At 35.6% G+C, this 19626-nt stretch overlaps 1 protein-coding gene across 7 annotated transcripts in view; it reads right to left on the bottom strand.

Annotated features, from left to right (window-relative positions):
- CDC14B (cell division cycle 14B) overlaps window positions 1-19626 on the bottom strand; it is a 40007-nt gene that overhangs the window by 5203 nt on the left and 15178 nt on the right. The window contains exons 5-14 of one of the 7 annotated variants that reach the window (XM_030259037.4): window positions 17391-17467; window positions 15815-15881; window positions 14367-14429; window positions 13432-13519; window positions 12877-13107; window positions 10964-11102; window positions 10676-10829; window positions 9816-9916; window positions 7259-7404; window positions 1421-1538 (exon numbers count right to left, since the gene is read on the bottom strand). In XM_030259037.4, coding sequence (XP_030114897.2) covers window positions 7293-7404; window positions 9816-9916; window positions 10676-10829; window positions 10964-11102; window positions 12877-13107; window positions 13432-13519; window positions 14367-14429; window positions 15815-15881; window positions 17391-17467 — 1032 coding nt within the window. In that variant the 3' untranslated portion in view covers window positions 1421-1538; window positions 7259-7292. Of the gene's footprint in view, window positions 1-1420; window positions 1539-7258; window positions 7405-9815; window positions 9917-10675; window positions 10830-10963; window positions 11103-12876; window positions 13108-13431; window positions 13520-14366; window positions 14430-15814; window positions 15882-17390; window positions 17468-19626 lie in introns of those variants that run through there. The other 6 variants (XM_030259038.4, XM_030259035.4, XM_030259039.4 and 3 more) reach the window with 6 other exon arrangements.

The raw sequence follows: 19626 nt of genomic DNA, 5'->3' as shown, positions 1-19626 counted from the left end.
TGGAAATACACCTAAAGGACTTATGAAATTAATGGAATCTTCTGTGAAGTCTATTTTAGGGATGCTGTTTTCTCCTAAGGATCAGTATTCGTATCTCACACAATACAAAGGTCAGCTTGGAGAAGTGCTTTCCTGCTGCTGAAAATCTCCAGATTGCACACATGCATGAATGCAGATACAAAATGTTGCAAGCAGGTTAGGTTAAAACTGGGAGAGGCATGAAGAATAAAAACAACACACAGAATCCTATCAATCCTATTTGGATCAAAACTGATGTGGTAAAAATTAGGCAAAATGGAGAAAAAACCCAACCAACCAAAAGGAAAACCTGGAAAAAGACCATTGATTTTTAGTAAAATACCTATTTGATGAACAAGGTCTTATTTTTTAATATGTTGTTCAATAAATCAAAATGAAGTCACAATAAATGTCTCTGAATAGAAGTTACTGCACTCTACTATTTCCCCTGACAGAGCAAATTTTTCATAACTTCATTATTTTCAAGGTAACAGGACAAAGAAAGAGAAAGAAAAACTCAGTGAGGAAAAAGCTGCAAAACAACTTAAATTTTCAGAGTTATTTATAAATCAAGCCACATAACATAGGAAGTAGTTACGTGCCAGCTTTTACTCTTTCCAATCAAAATCTCTTCAGCACCTGACAGACCCATTTTTCAATACAAGTTTAAGATAAATTCCAGTAAATTGTAAGCAGTGGAAATTGTTTGGATATTGTTTTAAACTATGCTCTCAGGCTCATCTTTTATAATGACCTGGAGACTTGCCACAGAGGGGTGTGATCACAGGCATATACAACGATAAATAGCAGTAGTCTGGCCATATGTTTCTGGGCCAAAAGGAACTTTCAGTCTTCCATAAATCCACTAGAACTCAGAATTTCATTAAGCTTTACCTAACAGGTTTAGTTCAGATATCAGCCATGCTCTCAGTAAAAAAATCTCATACCAATTTATACATGCACATTATATACTTCATCTTTCCCCAGCCAGTGCATTTCAGTTGTCTATTGAATTCTTCCTAGATTTGACTTCACGCACTGACTAATATTTGACTTAATGCTGTAAGGAATTTTTTCATCTCTTACTTCAGACAAAGGGGTTTTCATGTCACCAAAATCCGTTGTCTTCAGTAATTCTCACTCACATTAAGAATTACTATTTAAAATTCTTGAACTTGGAAGACTGAGCAATATAAATAAATTACTTAACATATAAGATGTTCCAGATGTTCTCAGTGCCAGATGTGTCAGTAGCTGACACAATCCATGTAATTGTTTCTCACTTTCCATTGCTAGGAGAAGGAGCTGAACTATGGCAAAGCTCCTGCCAGCAGTGGATACAACAGCTCAAAGTATTTGCCCAGAAAATAGTTACAGGATCTGTAAAGAGGGTTACTCTCACCTTTTAAAAGTTTTTTTTTCTTGCAGCAGACCTGGTAGTTCTTTTAGTAATGTCTGTACTGTGAGAAATGCTACGTTCAGAGGTTTTATTTTTCTGAACACTGGACTGCAGAGTTACTCTGTAAAGAGTAGGAAAAAAAGAAAAATTATGTAACTGAAAAGTTCCTAAAAACACTGAAAAGAGGGTGTTACAGTTGCAATAGAGCTAACAAGTATCAGCTTTATATCTGTTTTTCATTCCATCTGTGCAAGGTTCTAGCTGTGAAAGTATGCACTATTTTAGAGATTCTGACCTAAGAGTAACTTAGCTATTACTCTTTATTCTCCTGCTATTATTAAACTCTAATTTTCAGTGGCTTCACTGAGTCCAGTTGTACAAGCAGATTACATTAGACTGGAAATTAAAACCTTCATTAAATAGTGCAAGTTACAGTCTGGTTGGTTAATACTTCGAAGAAACTGCTTTCACAGATTCCTATACATGAATACTGAATGCTAACTTTTGGAGCAAAAGTGAACAGGAATGTAAGGGGAGAAAATATACATTTCTATATTCATGTAACAGATTCACCAAAAACAGAAATGGAAAAAACCTCCAATGTTTTCATTGTTTTATATGGGTTTCAGAATTAGAACATGTATTTGAGACAACAAAATTTCATCTAAAATGTATTTTTATGCTGTAAAACTGATCAGCAACATTATTTTTACTATACACTTCTTGATTAGCAAACAAATGTCTACGTAACCACAAATTTCAAGTATTTTAAACTTTGACTTGAAAAAATCTCTGTTAATAGTTCAGCCTAAAAAATATTATTATGTGATTTGCAAATGTTCAAACAAAACAGCCAGTTGCTCAGGTAAGATACAAGGTTTCAATGCAAATGCTACTGTAAACACAGGATATTCAAAGTTGAAGGAATTGCTTCGGAGGCTTTTTTCTGCCTGTTTCAGAGGCACAAAAAGCCACCCTCAGATACCTTTAACCTCATATCACAGTTCCTTAGACAGAACAAATTCTTCTAATGAAAGTGTTTTCCTTGCATGCCCAAGGCGAAAACATTTAAAACCTGAAAGCTTATGTTATAGTTTCTACTGTGATTGTAAAACAGTTTTAACAAGTTCTAATATTGAAATACTTTTTTCAGTGCCACAGTTGTTATACAGAATGAATAAATTCAGTCTACCACACTTTCATCCAAGCACTAAAAATTACAGCAGTGTTGAAATGAGACTTGCATTATACCATTCATCTGTGCTGATATAAACTTCTAGGAATGAACAGAAAAGCACAAAGTCTGCTTAACATTCAGTCACTGAAATATAAACATGAGCAAATCATGGCACATACTGGTTTACTCATGCTCATGCAGTCAGAAATAAGGAAAAATCACATTTTCTCCTTAAATACATACATTTGGTGTCTCTCTGCATAAATGTACATATAAAAGAAAGCAAAAGTTATTGGAATGTAATTTTTGTAATCTTTCTCTCATAAACACCCATTATTTCTAGACACCAGAAGTTCAGAAAACTGGACAAGTACATGGCTTAAACCCATATACGTATCTAACATGAACTGAAATATGAGCCAGCAGTGTGCCCTTGTGGCCAAGAAGGTCATTAGTGCTCTGGGGGCCATCAGGAAGAGCACTGCCAGCAGGGCAGAAGAGGGGATCCTGCCCCTTTACTCAGCCCAGGTGAGGCACAGCTGGAGTGCTGTGTCCAGCTCTGGGCCCCTCAGCACAAGACAGACATTGAAGTCCTGGAGAGAGTCCAGTGGAAGGATATGAAGATGATTAAGGGACTGGAGTCTCTCTCATGAGGAAAGGCTGAGTGAGGTGGGTTTGTTCAGCCTCCAGAAGAGATGACAGAGGGGATTTCATCAATGTCTGTCAGTATCTGAAGGGAGGGTCTCAAGAGCCAGGCTCTGCCCAGACTTTGGGCACAAACTGATGCACAGGAAGTTCCAGCTGAATGTGAAGAACTTCTGAACCTAACACCTGAAATTCTTTACTGTGCAGGTGATTGAGCACTGGAACAGATTGTCCAGAGAGGTTGTCAGGTCTCCCGCACTGGAGATTCAAGAACCATTTGGACACAATCCTGTGCTCATGTGCATGAGCAGGGAGGTTGGACCAGATGACCCACTGTGGTCTATTTCAACATTTATCCATTCTGTGATTCTGTGAAGCACTATGAATTCTCAAGATAGCATTTTGCACCAATATTTAAATATTCATCTTTTCAATATATCATAAGGTAGCCCTTACTTCCCAGAAAATTTCATCTTATCTGTTCAAAACAAAGAAAGAAAATAAAAGAAGCTTTAAATGGAAATGTGACTTATAATAAAAATAGCCACTACAAAACCAAAACAACCACAAAAATATCCTTTTCAGTTTGGTGCATTTGCCAAAGGGAGACAACAAGATGCCTTATGGGATCAGCTCAGAGCAACCTGTGAGCAGGGTAGAAAATTTAACATCGACTGCTCTTCAGTTGATATGTCATTTTTACATCTCAGATACATGAAACTTCCCTGGGCTACTCTACAGTAAAGAATAATTGAAATCGCTGTGAACAACCATTTGCTAAATTATCACACAGACATTTTTAAATCAGACAAGAATTCTAGACTTCCAAGGCTGATAGTACCTCAAGGAAAAGAGACAAGGTTCCATTTACACCACTGTCTGACATGTTGCAAATAAACACCCAAAGCTGTCTTTGAGCCTCACAGCTCAGCTGAGGAGCAGCAACAGTGTTATCACAACCTTTATTAGAATGCTACTGCATATATGTTAAAGGTGAGAGAATTGGAATTTTGTTTTAGCACAACTAGACTAACAGCCTCACTTGACAGCAGGTTCAATAGATAGGTTTTATAATGGATGTGAGATGAAGCCATGGTAGAAGAAATCATGCCAAAATGTCAGCATGAAAAAATATCCTAAACTATATTAGAGAAGTGTAAGATCTCAGCACACCTACCTTACTGCTTTGTAGCTGATCACATAAAATACTATGTCATACTATTTTATGAAACACCAGCAAACACCAGAAACGTCAGCAAAAACCACAAACACCAGTAAACCCATCTGATGTACACAAAGGTTTTCTAACTTAATGGGATATAATAAAAAATGAAAAATGAAAAAAACCCAAACAACCACCACCACCACCAAAACCTCACAAAAAACAAACAAACAAAAACCAAAACAAACCAACCAACCAAACAAAAACCCCCAAAACCCTGCAGGCTATAGGATATTGTAATAGTGACACTATTAAACATACATTTACATTGTAAGAATTTTTCATCTCCATCTGTAATGGAAGCATCACTTGGTAGTTCTGATCCTAAATACACACCACAAATAGCAGACTAGTTTATACACTGCTTTCTTATTCAAGCTAATACCTTGGTCTTTAAACAAATAAAGACCTATTTAAATGGAACAGTGCTTGGGTAAGGAGCAGCAACTTTTAAATAACTCACAACTTTTATTCACCATTTCCCTCAGTGCAAGGGTGGAACATACACATAACCACCAGGATACAAAAACCCAAACTACACTGAATATGGATTTATTTCAATCCACAACCCAAGACAAAATTTGCAAAACTTGAATTGCAAGCAGCATAATACACATTGGACAGAAATCAATCCACAAAACAAGCTTTTTAAAAATAGGTGATTGCAGTATCCTAAGCAGGGATGAAGAAAAGAGAGGCTATACATGTGCATGCCTTCTCTGTCTGCAAAAGGCAATTAAGTCTTGCCAACCAATCTGGGCAACCTGTTTTACAAGGTCTGTCAAGTGCAATAATACTCCTTTCTCCTTCATCACCTCATGATTTTAAAGAAAATAGACCTGAGACCTCTATTACTCTTCCAAGTCATCAACAGGCAACAACTGATAACTCTTCAGCACACAGAGCTCCAGCCAACACAACTGCCAGGCTAGCCAGACTGATCCTTAATCCTGATGGATAATTTGATCTCTTACTGATAAATTGATCTCTTAAAACATGAGATATTACCTGCAGAATGGAGAGAAAGTTAGGCAAGCTTTTAAGAAAAGCCTAAATTTTTCTCTCCCTATACTTAAACCAACATTGTATCATTGTTAATCTTGAAAATCAAGCAGCAGCACCAGTAACTGGAAATTCACAGCAAATGGGAATAATGAAATTGATTGCATCACATCTACCAACATCAAACAGGTTTTTTTTTCATCTAGCAAGGAAAAAGAGTTTCTACTTTTTAGACAGAACACAGACACGATAAGAGAAAGAAAGGATGATAGTTGACTGAAGTTGATCTTACAGCACAGTACAGCAAAACAACACACAGATTGTTTCACCTCTTTAATCTCTGTTTTAAATTAAGCTTTTTAGTATGTGTTCAGAAATCTGAGATCTGATTTCCAGAGACCACTGAGAAAAGAAAGCATGCTCCACTCACTGTAAAACACTGAAAACACACCTCTCATGTTATTTGGAATAATGCCTCTCAAGTAAGTTATTTGACAAAGTTAGGGAAAAAATTAAGCTGAAGTGATCTTTATTTCTTTATAATTTCTTTCTCAAAAAGAACAGATTAAGATGACCTCAGTGAAGGCTAACTGAATAACTAACCTGTCCAAAGTCTCCCAGTTCTCATTCTATAATTATTCAGTCACTTAGGTTAGCAGAAAGAGTTTCATGCTTTTTAAAAAATGCAGACAAAAAGTTGCAAGGCCAAAGGTACAGATGACAGAAAATCTCAACCTTCATGCCTATCAGGAGAGAATGCCTATTCTGAATTAGTAACATACTTTCTGACCATTTTTTTAATCTGAGAGCACCAAGATTTCAAGTATTCACCCAAAGTAACCATTCTACTTTGAGGGTGATGAAGACACAGGAGCTCCAGGGAGGCTCAGAAACGCTTTTGCATTTGTACTTCCTGGCAGTTCTGTTCAAATAAAATTCAGTTCTGGAATTTTATTTGACCAAAAGATATAAGTTGTCATTTGATGAAAACATTGCACCTTTTAAGTAGAAGCAAGACACAGAAATCACTGCAGCTACTCTGATGAAAGTGGAGTGAAGAAAGAGTGAAAACTGTACTCAAGTAACCGATATGCTATTAATGCTTTCTCAGCTGCTGAATCCAAATAACAGAATAAAGGAATGTAAGTAGTCTCCTAAAGCTTTAGAAAACATAATTGTGAACAAAAGATGATGAAACCAGACTGGCTGAGTAAACAAGTGAGCCTGGACCTAACACTGCAACCTACCCCATCTTCTTTTATGTCAGATAGGTAAAACAAGTAATGTTTTATGACTTGGCATATAATATTTGATCTCTTTGTAGAAACAAAGACCTACTGACTTTTCTAACAAATTCTAATTCTTGGCAGTTCATGGGAATAAAATCATGTGTTGGGAAACTAGCCTACTTTGCAAGTTCATGTACTTTGAAGTAAAACTGAAGCTAACATCTGCATCTGCAATATGCAAAGAATAGGATCATATTTTAAAGCAGTACTTTTTTATTTCTTACAGATAATTTTGCTTCTGTAGTTTTGCTTATCTGCAGAGAAGCAACACTTCAAAACTAAAAATTACTCTAATTATAAGAGCTCTTTGCCTTTGTATATTGTCAGTCAGCCATAAAAATCACTCAGTTATTCCAAATAATATACACAAGAATATAACAAAGCTAGAGCAGTGAAATTCACTCTTGCAACAAAGCCAGTAAGAAACATGACATGAAAACATGCATTTATGAGACATACCAGACAGAAAGTGTGAGCTATTTAGAGAAATGGAATGGGACACTTACACAGTGGCTCTCTCTCAGGGGGTCCTGATGGTTACTATGTTCTTAAACCATCTAGACAGAATAGCAGGCTGGGCAGAAGGGAGCCACATACAATCCACCATATGACAATGCTACACAGTGTAGACACCAGCATAGCTAGGAGCCATCTAAAAAGGGATTGGAGGGGGAGGTAGAGATGAAAAAAAATTCAAAAGCAAAAGCTATTGGTGCATTTTAGCTTGTTTCAAGTTCTTCAAAAGGATACTGCTCTATAAACTTTGCCAAGCATTTCTTACTTTCTATGAGTAACAACCCATACAGCCATAACTTGTCAGTGTAGTACCCAGGTGCTGCTGGAATCAAAGCAAATCTTCTGAAACTCTCACCAAAGTAACCTATTTCAAACAGTCTGTATCACTGTTGGAAAGAAGTGTGTGCAGGAGCAATACATCTCTGACCACTTACTGCCATCTCTTATGTAGTTGGATCAGCCTGTATGCACACATCCTGGTTCACAATCACACTTTCTCATACTATAACATTACATCACAAACAGGTAAGTTTGCAGAAACAAACAACTTATACAATCAGCCAGTGATGGGGTGTGTTACTATTCTCTATCTGTGTAAGAAGCAAAAGCCAATTCACAATCATTTGCCACAGGTGCAGAATATTGCTTATTAGCACATACATAGAATGTCCAGTCATCAATGCATAAAGAATTTATACAGCCAACTTCACTAAACACTCTATACAAATCCCTTATGACTTAAAAGTAAATAATGCCTCTAGTTTTCAAAGACTAACTGTCCAAGCTTCTGGTGCTCTTACTTTGCCCCCCCGCCTTCCCCTTTTTTCCTCTGAAATAAAACTACTTGGAAGATCTGCTTAGATAAAAGTAATCAATTTCACTGCAAGAATAATTATTTTAACAGACTAAATTAAAAAGTAAAGAGACAGTCACCTCTTGCATAGAAAAAAACTTTTGACTCATGTAAGGCAGCTAAATATCCCTTGCAATAAAACAATAGTAACACAATCGAATGTATGAGTTTACACATTCATTTTTCACTGAATTATTTCAATACAAGTCACAAACCATAAAAATAACTCAGGGGAACAGAAAGAGGTAATTTGAAGCTCCTTGAGTGACAATGCACAATGTAAAAAATGAGCTATAAGTTCAGGTCAGTTATTATAATTATACACAAGTACAAGCTAATTAGACCAGACATTGCAGAATGTTTCATGAGCCAAATAATATTTTAATAGTAGACAGGTCTTGTATTAAGATAGGACAACGGCTCTGAATATGTTCTCATTCATATGTTCTCAGTCTACATTCATCATATGGAACATACAGTAAGTGTGTGGAAGTGCCTTGGAAACTAACTTGCAAGATAGTTGTTTTTTACTGTGTTATTTGAGGCATCTGAGGTGATGTGTTTTGGCATTTTTTAAAAGTAAGATGAGCACAGTCTTTGCTCTGATTATGCTGTACCTTATATGGTTGCCTGTGTAAATGATAAGCATGAACAGAAGACAGTAATTTAAAACAAAGGCAGAAATCAGACATAGCAATGTGTGAAGGTTTCCAGAGATATATACTGCTTTATCTTCAGCACATTTTTACTACATACTTCTCACTTTTTCTAAAAGTCTGATGATAGTGGTGATCATGAAAAAGAAGAAAAACAAGATAAAAATCCCATCAAGGTAGCAGCATGATGCCCTACAGAAGGACAACACAACAAAAGTCATGTTGACTGTGGCCTGTGACTTTGGTCATGTGTGATTCACAGAAGTCCGACAGCCAGGGGTCACCATTGCTCTCCTAGCAATCAAATGTGATCCCGCAAATTTTCCAAGTGTTGCATTCTCTTGCTGTTTATTTAAGGGCAGGCAGATAGATTTTGTACCTACAGTTACTATGTGCTACAACGGATGCAAACTTACTTTTACAGGTGCAAACTTACTGTTTCAGGACTTGCCTAAAATAAAGAGACTATCAGCTTCACTGACAGAAATGCACTTCTTTGAATTTGTTTACTGGAACAGTGGCTATTCTGCCTTCCAGATCCACCAGACATTATCACAAAGCCCACAAGATTTAGGGAAAGATCTCGTCCAAGGAGGAGAATATGAAAGGAAGCTAAGAACCCTTCTTCCAACTCTGACTTTACTGACTTTACTTCAAACACCACCGCGTATCTTATTTGAGCCAACCAAACAAAACCACACAGAGTCATATTCTTTCCTTTTTATACTACCATAGGACAGATAAGGGAATGTTGGTGATTAAACTAAAAGCATTCAGAAGTGCTATAGGAGCTTGTAAAGTGCAGAATACTAGCATCAAAAACTATGCAGAAAACTAGAAATTCAGTCATGCAGTTCTTTAACTAAATTATCCTGCCACCTAAGCATTTAGAAAGCCTTCAGAGCAATGGTGAATCTCATGTTTGTTTTAAGGGAGTAAAAGCAGTATTGATAGCAAACATTTGTGGGCAACGGGAAGTATGCATAAAAAGAGTATAAAAGTGTTTCTGGCATTTTAGATATTCAGAAACTGACTTACGCCGGTGGAGATGCAGTTTGAGCTTTTGCTTGCCTTCTGCTTTTCAGAGCACGAAGCTTATCCCCTTGTGTTAAACAGCTTGTTTCATCATCATCACTGTACTGGATAAGTGGAGGGGGGAAGGGATAAATCAAGATTAAATATAGACATTTTGATTTTTAAGAATTAACTTTATCTTAAAGCTTAAAATTAGAATTATCTCAACAGGATAAAGTCAAAGGAAATTCACTTGCATGAATATAGTTCTGTTCCTTCCAGTTTCCTGTTTGCTGCTTTAGAAGCTGTAAAGCATTAAGTGGTGTCATGACTTACATGCATCGGAATATTGTCTCCTTTTAAAGCATTGGAAGCAATGTATTATAAAATCTTTGCTTAGGTACAGTATGATTTCACTAAATACAGCATTTCTCTCCTTCACTTCCCTTTTGAAAACAGCAGTACTGTCTTTTTCAAAAAGCACCATTAGAAGGTATTACAGAGGTTGCAATTACTTAGAAACTAAAATGAGTAAAAAAATCCACCCTTCATCCCCTCCCTTTAAATACACACAGTGAAGTAATAGACAATCCAAAATGAAATTGATGGTTTTGACTGCAGAATGTGAGTACATTTTTTCTATTGTTGACCTAATTTCAAAAGACTAAAGCATGATACTGCTTCTCCTTCACCTGTGTTCTAAACTCTATTTTTCATAATGGCCATCTTTAGTTTTCCCCCCACCATATCCTTTTATACAAAAAGGGTGAACAGAAAAAAAATATTTGATTAACAATGCTTTAGTGCACCCACAGGTTTTTTCAAAACCTGAGAGATTCTCAACAGTTCCAACTTTTACAAGAGCACAATATTTGGATGGTTACCAGTTCAATGTCCTTTTGGATGGTTCTCCTGTTTCTTGTGTTATTAATTGAAATATCATCTACTCCTGACAGAATTCTTGTTACAGCAATTTTATGGTTTCGTTTCAACTTTGTACGGAAAATCTCCCCTTCTGTCCAAAGTTCTGCCTGTTTGCTATCATAACATGGAAAAAAAGGCCCAAAACACAACAAATTAACACTGAAGATTGTTAAGTGTACAACAGAAGAAGAAGAAGAAAAAGACATCTAGATTTATTTTTGGCAATAATTTACACTTAATCTACTTACTCCATCAAGAAATGCTGTTGTGGTCCAATCACAGAACCAGGTCTATTTATTCTGATCCAGGCAATAGTTTCAGCAGCTGTCATCTGATAATGTTTCATGATGTAACAGGCAATAAGTGTGCCAGTTCGTCCGAGACCAGCTGTGTAATATAAAAGAATGGCTACTTTTATATATACATCTTCAGCTGGAATCTGTTGTAACTATAGACACTGTTACTTGGACAAGTAGTTGCCTGCCTAATTTATCAAAACGAACCTCTACTTATCAAATGTGATAAGGGAAACTTAGTCTTTGATCTTTTTCATCACATACAAGGGTACTAATGACTGTCCATATTTTTTAGAGTGAGGTAACTCAAAAAAGTCAGTAACTTAACCAATATCTGTAAGTTTAGCTACCTTTATTTACCTATCTATGAATATGTATGGAGTTATGAGAATGTTTTTAAGCATGGGATAAAACAGTTGGCCTTTTTTTTTTCTTTTCAAAATTCTCCCAGAACTTTCTTGCAAACTAATTATACATTGCACTGAAATCAGATATCCTCCCAGCCCCTACTCTAACTAATCTCTTTCCCAAGAAAAAGACTAATTTTGCAATAAGCAAGGCTGGGCACTAGCTAGCACAGGCAAGAAATACTCCGGAGTGAGAAACTTTATTTAATATGGCCCTCAAAACATTTCTATTTACCTTGGGAAACATGAGGAGCAAGAGAGAACTGCTCCAGCTAAGTGGCATCTCTCCTTGCTGCACTTGCAAATTACATACCACCTTCTCTCATTTAAGATTTGACTGATCAACATCACTGTAAAATCCTCCGTATAACACAATAGCCAAGACAATCACACAGCAGCTTCTATGCCTTGCTTTAGGAACTTGCTTTAGCTTTCCATGACTTTCATGACAGCTTCAACAGGCCACAGCATTATACACTTCCTCAAGAGTAAGCGCAGGCTAGACACCTTTAGTCTGACATCTACCAAAGAACACCTTAATCTGAATGAAAACAGAGCACTTGTGTCACTGATACTCAATATTCTGGCATAACCAATTAAGTGATATGCCTGAATTTATCACCTCACTGAAGGAAAGAATAAGAGTATGGACTTGTTTTCCCAAAGTCAAGATGTAGGTTTCAACAATTGTTTCACTTTCCAGTATAATTCTGTTAAATGCAGCAAATGGATGGCAGATACAGGAACAAAACTGCAGTCTTTGCAGGTCAAAAGCAAACAGGTTAAGAAAAGGCCCTTCTCCTTCAATCACAGCATTATCGGATACACTAGTGATGCAAAGTTGTGGAGAAGAAATGTCTGATAGACTATTAAAGACAGTGTGGGAAGGGAAACATACTGCCTCTAGAACCACCAAAAACTGAATAACTATGCTAGCTGCATTGGCCAGGCTCTTAAAATCTTCACAGTCTGACTTTGGAGGAATGGATATTCAGAGCATGCCCAAACTAGTATAAAGAGTTTCTGATGGATGAAGATTTCGGTGACTGTAGAAGAACACTCACATATTTTGAGGAATCTCCTCAAAATGCTGCAGTGTTTCCTAAAGTTTATGCTTGGTATATTTAAACATGTATTTTCAGAGAGAATTTGACAAGACTTCAAATGCCTGCCCAAAGCATCCTTTGAAAGTACTAACACTTTCTAGCAGAAAGAGCTATTAATATCAGAAAACTCACTTTCCCCAGTCTCATTTTGGGAATGGTGTAGAAGATTTTTCTGGTACTTAACAAAGTTAGAAGATAAAGGCTGAACAGAATCATAGAAATAATTTGAATGGAACTGTTGCAGTTTGGCAGAGATGTTAGTAATTAGATATAGTAGAATTATACTGCAAAATACCTCAGGAACTGCAATTATAAACATAACTAGTAATTTAAACTGGTTTTTGCATCATACCTTTGCAATGAACGGCTATTACACCTTCAGCATTTTCACAAATATTTAGAAATGTTTTAACTATAGTATCACTAGGTGTGCTTCCATCAGCAAAGAAGAGATCAAAATGTTCAAATCCAGCATCTGTAAATCGTTTGGCATCATATAGTTTTTTGTTGAGGCGTATTATAGTGGTGACCTTATTTTGCTTGAAGTATGGGAAATAAGCCTCTGGAGCATGGCGGGGATAGCCTATTTGAGAACAGAAGATTAAAAAAAGAGTAAGGCTTAAACAGAAGAAATAAAAAAAGACTAAAAAATAAGATATGAAAACACTTCCAAAATAGAGACAAGATAAAAAATAGACTAACTGAAAATGGAATTTTAATACAGTCACCTAGGTCAGATACAATTAAACCAAGCATTAAAATTTTACTGCCAGAGTTCTTATAAAAGGAAAAGAGCCAAGGAAAAAACACACTGTTTGAGGAACAATTTTTAAAGCTTGTTCTTACTGATAACAATCAACTAAGAAAGCAGTGGGCTTGTGTTCCCCACCTCCTCTTTTAAGCATACCATTTTCAATTTTACTTCTTGAATGAGGTCCACTGAAGGCAATGAATTTGTTTGGTATTATCCAGTTAAAATCTCCATTTTCTGCTCTCTGTCAAGAGAAAATGCTTGGTTTATCATTATCCCTGTATTTTCAGGCTTTTCCTTATTGTTTCAAAATACATGCTAGATAGAATTTATGTATAATTTTTGTCAAAGGAAGTTGTATTAGTTGGCTGCTTTCTTTTTCATCATGAGGATGACAGATGCTCTCAACCTCATGTTTTTCCCCCGTGTCCCTGTTTTTCTAAATCAGTTTTAGAACAATGCAACTGATGCCCTTCAGATGAAGAGCAACTTTCAAATTTTCATTTTTCATAGGATTTGAAATTGGTCTTACCTCTGTTCACAGATTAAATAATAATTTTTTAAGCTCTAGGAGCATTTAATTTTCTCTTTACAGATATCTGGCAGCTTTGCATTTCTGAGACTGCATATAGTCAAGAGTTGCAATCCTTCATTGTGACAATAATTTCCTATGACCCCAAGTAAATTTTATGCACTTGGAGTTTCCCAGCCCAGTTTCCTTGTTTACCTCAAAAAGTGTTATAACATTTTTGCCGTGTTTTCTCAAATGCATGCTTTGATTTTTCTCTTGCATTCAGTTAGACTTGGGCTTGTATGCCCTTGAGTTTTTCATCAAGACTGTCCAAGAATATCTAGGGTTTTACTAATAGCAGAGGCACCCATTTTGGTTTCTGCTTTTCCCCATGTTGAGGATAATTATGCTTAAATCTGAATTTTAATATTCTCTCTCTGACCGTGAACACTTATTTAACTATCATAACTTAAAGAGACAAAACAGAAATGGAACTTAATACTTCAAAAGAATAGCAGAAATTATAAGCAATTGCTTTAGCATTAGTAAACAAATCAAAAGATTGATACTGAACACTTACTTCATAATGCTCATATTCATTTACATCAAATGTATTAAAATCCAGGAAACCATACTGCAAAGCCTAAAATTCAGAACACAGCTCTTAACAAAGATGCCTGTTCAGTGAGGACAGTTTATTACTCTTTTTGGTTACATAAAGTTCTTTAATACGCATTCTCCTCTTCACAAAATTTAAGAATACAGACAAACTCAGACTTGCTTCAAACCAGGTTTGTAAATTTCAATATAAGTGAAGTTAGATAAGTAAATCAACATTTTTTGTTTTCACCGAATCACTATAAAAATCCCAGATTACTGAAGCATTTAGTCTTTTTATTATTACTAGCTGCACAAAATAAAAAGAAAAATAACCAGTAAAAAGTATCTATTGAAGCTATGAGTAGATTCTAAAGACCGCATTCAATGACTGGAGATATTTTTTGTGCATAAATTCTATATGCTAGTATCTTCACTGATTTCAAATTGTTTGCAGTCACAAAGCCCTAAGTGGATATTACTGTGAGTCCATGATATCCCACAATTAGCCACAACCATAATACTTAACATTGTGTAAAAAATGTAATCATTTGGGTAACTAATAATTTGTTCACTTGTTAAAATAGGAAGACAAACACAGATAAATCCCGTATCTCCAGATATTTAAAATACTACATTCTAATTTTCTCTTTTATTACCTAATCTTTTGTAACTTTCCTTGTTGTTCACCAGCAAGAACATCAATGCACCAGTTTTGGCATACAAATACCCAATTCCAAAATACCCAAAAAAGCTGAAAAATCACCAATCTTCAAGATGATAACTTAACCAGTAAGAACACCACTATTTGGTAGAGATACCCATAATACAAAAGACAATAGTACTGTGGAGAGCTGTAGAATTCCATTTCACTACTCATACAGACTAAAAAGAATGTGTTTTGATTCTCCTATCCTTTAATGCTGCATTACTTCACTGCTATATCACTATAAAACCTAGATTTTATAATTTTATAATTAAAAAAGAAGTACCTACCTCTTAACATTTTTTCTATTTCTATTACTAAAGCAAAATCTGAAATCATTAATATGTGCTGCAAATGCCAGAAGTGTATAGCAAAACCCTTTCAAAGGCTATGTTCAGCCTCATACATAAAACCAGGAGCATATAATAAACTTAACACATAGCTCTTAGGATTAGAGGTGAATTATTGTCCTGATAGATTACACAAGTAAAACTCAGAATTCTCTCTATAGTATCTTCAGTTGTTGACTATATAAAGTATTGGTAGACTTCTATGAATGCTGTATATACTTTTGTGACAATGCATAATGAATAGTAAATTTGGCAACAATCTGCAGATCTGCTACTTCACAGCTCTACTTGGATCCTAGTTTCCTAAGCCTTCTTCTTCTGATGGGTAACTGTTAGCTACTTTTTTTGAAATGTGAAAAATATTAGTTTACTGACCTTGTTTATTGCATGAAAACAGTCCAGTAATGTCAAATGAAAGCTGCAAGTACCAAAGGAAGCATCCCTATAAGATACGATGACCAAAACATAATTATTGTATTTTAATCCAAGTGAATGCAATTGAGGATACTTCTCTAAAACACCTTTTAAAAATTACGTCAAGGTAATGATTATTAAACAGAAATAATTATTTCAAATGATTACTTAATTTCCCATACATTGAATCTTAATATAACTTATGTTGTTAGTCTTGTAACAGATACAACAATAAGATCACTCCAGCTACAGTTTTTGTAAAGATGAAATGTTCAATTTCTGACATGGACTGTTAGGATAAACATTTTAGTAAATACATTAAAATATTTTCCTTAAGAAGCATAAATAGTTCATGCTTATACAAGAGGAGAAGCTAGTTTCATTAAAAGAGCTTCTTTCAATCACAAGTTTTTTAATTCTGTTGATCTAGGAATTGCATGTTCTTAGTATGTGACCATCATCAAATTTCATAAGCACCACAGATTAGGAATTCTAATGGAATACTCTAGTGAAGTAAATAAATAAATTAAACTGAATCTACACCACAGAACATTATATCTTGGCAGAACACCTTGAGACCATGCAACCCTTATCAGCTAATATTTCTAAGAAGTAGAAAACTTTTCATGCTCAATTTTCAACTGAGAGGAAGAAGAACTTTTGAAGAACCTGGGTAGCTGTCTCTAGTAATTTTTTCTATCATTTCCTTCCTTATGAATCAGTGTGAAAAGGGGAAGAAATTGGGAGGAAACAGAAATAATAGAATGTTACTCAAGTAAAAGAAAGGACACATAAAGGTGACATTGCAGTAGCATGTGTCTCTTAGACCAGCTGCTGAGAAGGAACAATGGATAAAGCCTTCTACAGTCAGATAGAAGCAGCCTCACATTCTTAGGCCATGGTCCTCACAGGGAAGTGCAACCACTCTGATATGTGCTGGAGGGATAGCATAGAAGGGCAGAGGTAATGCAGAAGCTTCCTGGAATGTGCTGATGACTACTTCCCACTTGTCAAAGATGTGCAGCAATCTGCAAATACTGTCTTGTGCATAAAGAATGCTACTAAGTATTGCAAGCCCTCTGTGGTGAATGGCAGATATTTTGATATGTGTAGCGATCAGCTACTGGCACAAAATCAGACTGCCAAGTGAGAAGCAATGTAGATAAAAAAGCACAATGAATGGATACAAACAGTGGGGCTCCTTCACCTTCTGAGACACTTCAGTACCAACTGGTAACACCTCTGATTCACTGAGTACCTAAAGTTAAGACAGTGAGTGTGCCCCAAGTGAAAACTTCAACGCCAAAAAAAAAAAAAACCCAACCAATAAAAAACAATCCAAAAAAAACCCCCAAAACAAAAACAAAAACGAATTAAAAAAACCCAAACAAAAACCCACTCCAAAACACAAAACCAAAACAAAATAGAATAAAACCCCAGAAAACCCCAGAAATACCAGCAGAAATTAGTAATGAAAAATGTTACATTCTTCTACAAAATATCAAAGTACATAAAGGTCTATCAACTTGTTATTTACCTGAAAGGAAGATATGAAACACTTCCTGACAATATAAGCCTGTACACATCTTCTGGGGATTCTTTCAGATATATTATCTATTTTTGGAAAAAGACAGAAAAGGAAAAGGATTATTTTAAGATAGACTTCAATAATGTCAAGTCATTTGTTTACTACAGAAAGCATAATTAATAACACAGAGTGCAAAATTGCTGGAAAAGAGTGGCATCAAGAACAAATGTTTGCAAGTGTGCAACAATAAAACTAACATAAACAATATAAATCTTTTCAACCTAAAGAAATATATATTTTAAAACAATCTTCATAGATTTGTGCAGGAGCTGTTCAGCTATAGGCTACAGTGAAAAGGCTCCTGTTCATCTGGATTCTTACATTTCTACTACAACTCTGCTTGACCAGTTTGTAGATTTTTTTAAATTAAGCTTTTAAGATATACATGAAAACATAAAAATCTGCAGAGATGTCAGTAAAGCTATGAATCATCTGGCACACAAACTGTCGGTACACAGAACAGACAAGACTAAAACAGTTATTTATGTATGTTTTGATCTTCCTACATCAGAACATTTGCATTAATCCAAATTCTGTACTTCCTCTTTTGCCCTGCTGGGGCAATATCCAGTAACTAAATCCAGATGCCATAAACCAAGAGAAAACAAAAATTAAAGAGAAAAAAAAAAGGAAATCTGTGGCTTCTGAAGCAAAATACTAAGAACAGAATGAATTGAACTTTCTACTGTGAAAAACACTCAGAAAAGAATTCACAAAGGACCAACTTACAAGAAATATCCATATGGTCTTCCATCACAAAATGTCTGATCCCTCTTGGATAGCCTTTTACACTAAGGTCTCCTTAAAGAATGCCTAAAACTGCTCTGTTTTGCATATCTCTTCTTCCAATACCATTAAACACCATCCCCAGCATGGCCAGGAGGTAACAACTGTTAATAACAAGCTGTCATTCAGGTCAATATTCAGTAATTTCAAGTTAATACTTTTTCTTTGAAATTGCTTTAACACTCTCCAGAAAATTGTAGGTTTTTTCATTAAGGTTCAGTAAAATTATTTATTTCTTTTATATTAATGACCTTTTCCCTTAGAGATATTTGAAAATAAGAATCCTTGTGAGTATTAATTAAACATCTTCCAAAAATCTAGGCATGTTTTTTTTCTTTAAAAAGTTGGCATTGCCTTTCAAATTTCTTTGATGCTTCTACAAAGCCAGTTTAAACAAATGACTTAACATACCTTAAACATCCTCTCTCCACACACACATACACAAAAAACAAGAGTTAGAACAGATGTTGCAAAAAAAATCCCAACAAACAAACCCAGCTTGAAACACAACCTAAACAGACAGCTAAAACAGACATGACCAATAGGTGACCCCTTTGATTTTCCTGATTCAATTAGTGTGTAAAGTATTTTCAGAGTATTCTTCCTTTGAAATTGGCAGAAGAAAACAGAAAAATAAATCTTTCTTGAGACATAAGTAAGTGATGAAAACTGCATGTTTTGTGTGTGTGTGTTTTCACTGGGGAGAGATAAGTGACTTCTGCATTCATATTTGCAAGTATACACTCAAAATAGAAAAGATACTTCAAAATCCTCCCCAAGTATCATTGAATTGCTTAGCCTCCAATGGCAAAATTCACTTTATATTCTGCAGGCATTCATTGCCTGATTCGGATGTAAAGGTTATCGTCCAAGAAATTTCAGATTGCGTGTTTTACTACAGTCTTAATTTGCATCTTGCAGGACAGTGAACACATATTGCTAGCAACCGTACACATCAAACACTTCTTGTTTATCAGGAAGAAAGCCCTGTCCCTGAAAAACTTACAAACCTGAGATAAAGAATGGAATTAAAAACCAGATAGTAATTAGACAGAGTTTGTAGCCAGAAATGAGTCACCTGGAAAAAAACAGGATTACAGAATCAATTAGGCTGGAAAAGATCTCCAAGATCATTCTTAGTCCAACCTTTGCCCAAAAATGACCCATGTCAACTAGAAGATGGCACTGTGTGCCACATCCAGGCTTTCCTTAAACATCTCATCCACCATCTCCCTGAGCAGCCCATTATAATGTTTAATCAATTCTTCACCCTTCATGTGAAGAAATTCCTCCTGACGTCCAACTGGACTTAAGCGCTATCACACTCTGTAGTATACAGAGTACTAATTGTACCACAGGCAAACAGAAATGCAACTAATACTATGTGATTTGTAAACAC

The sequence above is a fragment of the Taeniopygia guttata genome, chromosome Z (genome assembly GCF_048771995.1).
Source record: "Taeniopygia guttata chromosome Z, bTaeGut7.mat, whole genome shotgun sequence".
Classification (NCBI taxonomy): Eukaryota; Metazoa; Chordata; class Aves; order Passeriformes; family Estrildidae; genus Taeniopygia; species Taeniopygia guttata.
Note: the sequence above shows the minus strand (reverse complement) of the source record. Positions and strands in the feature narration are given on the sequence as shown.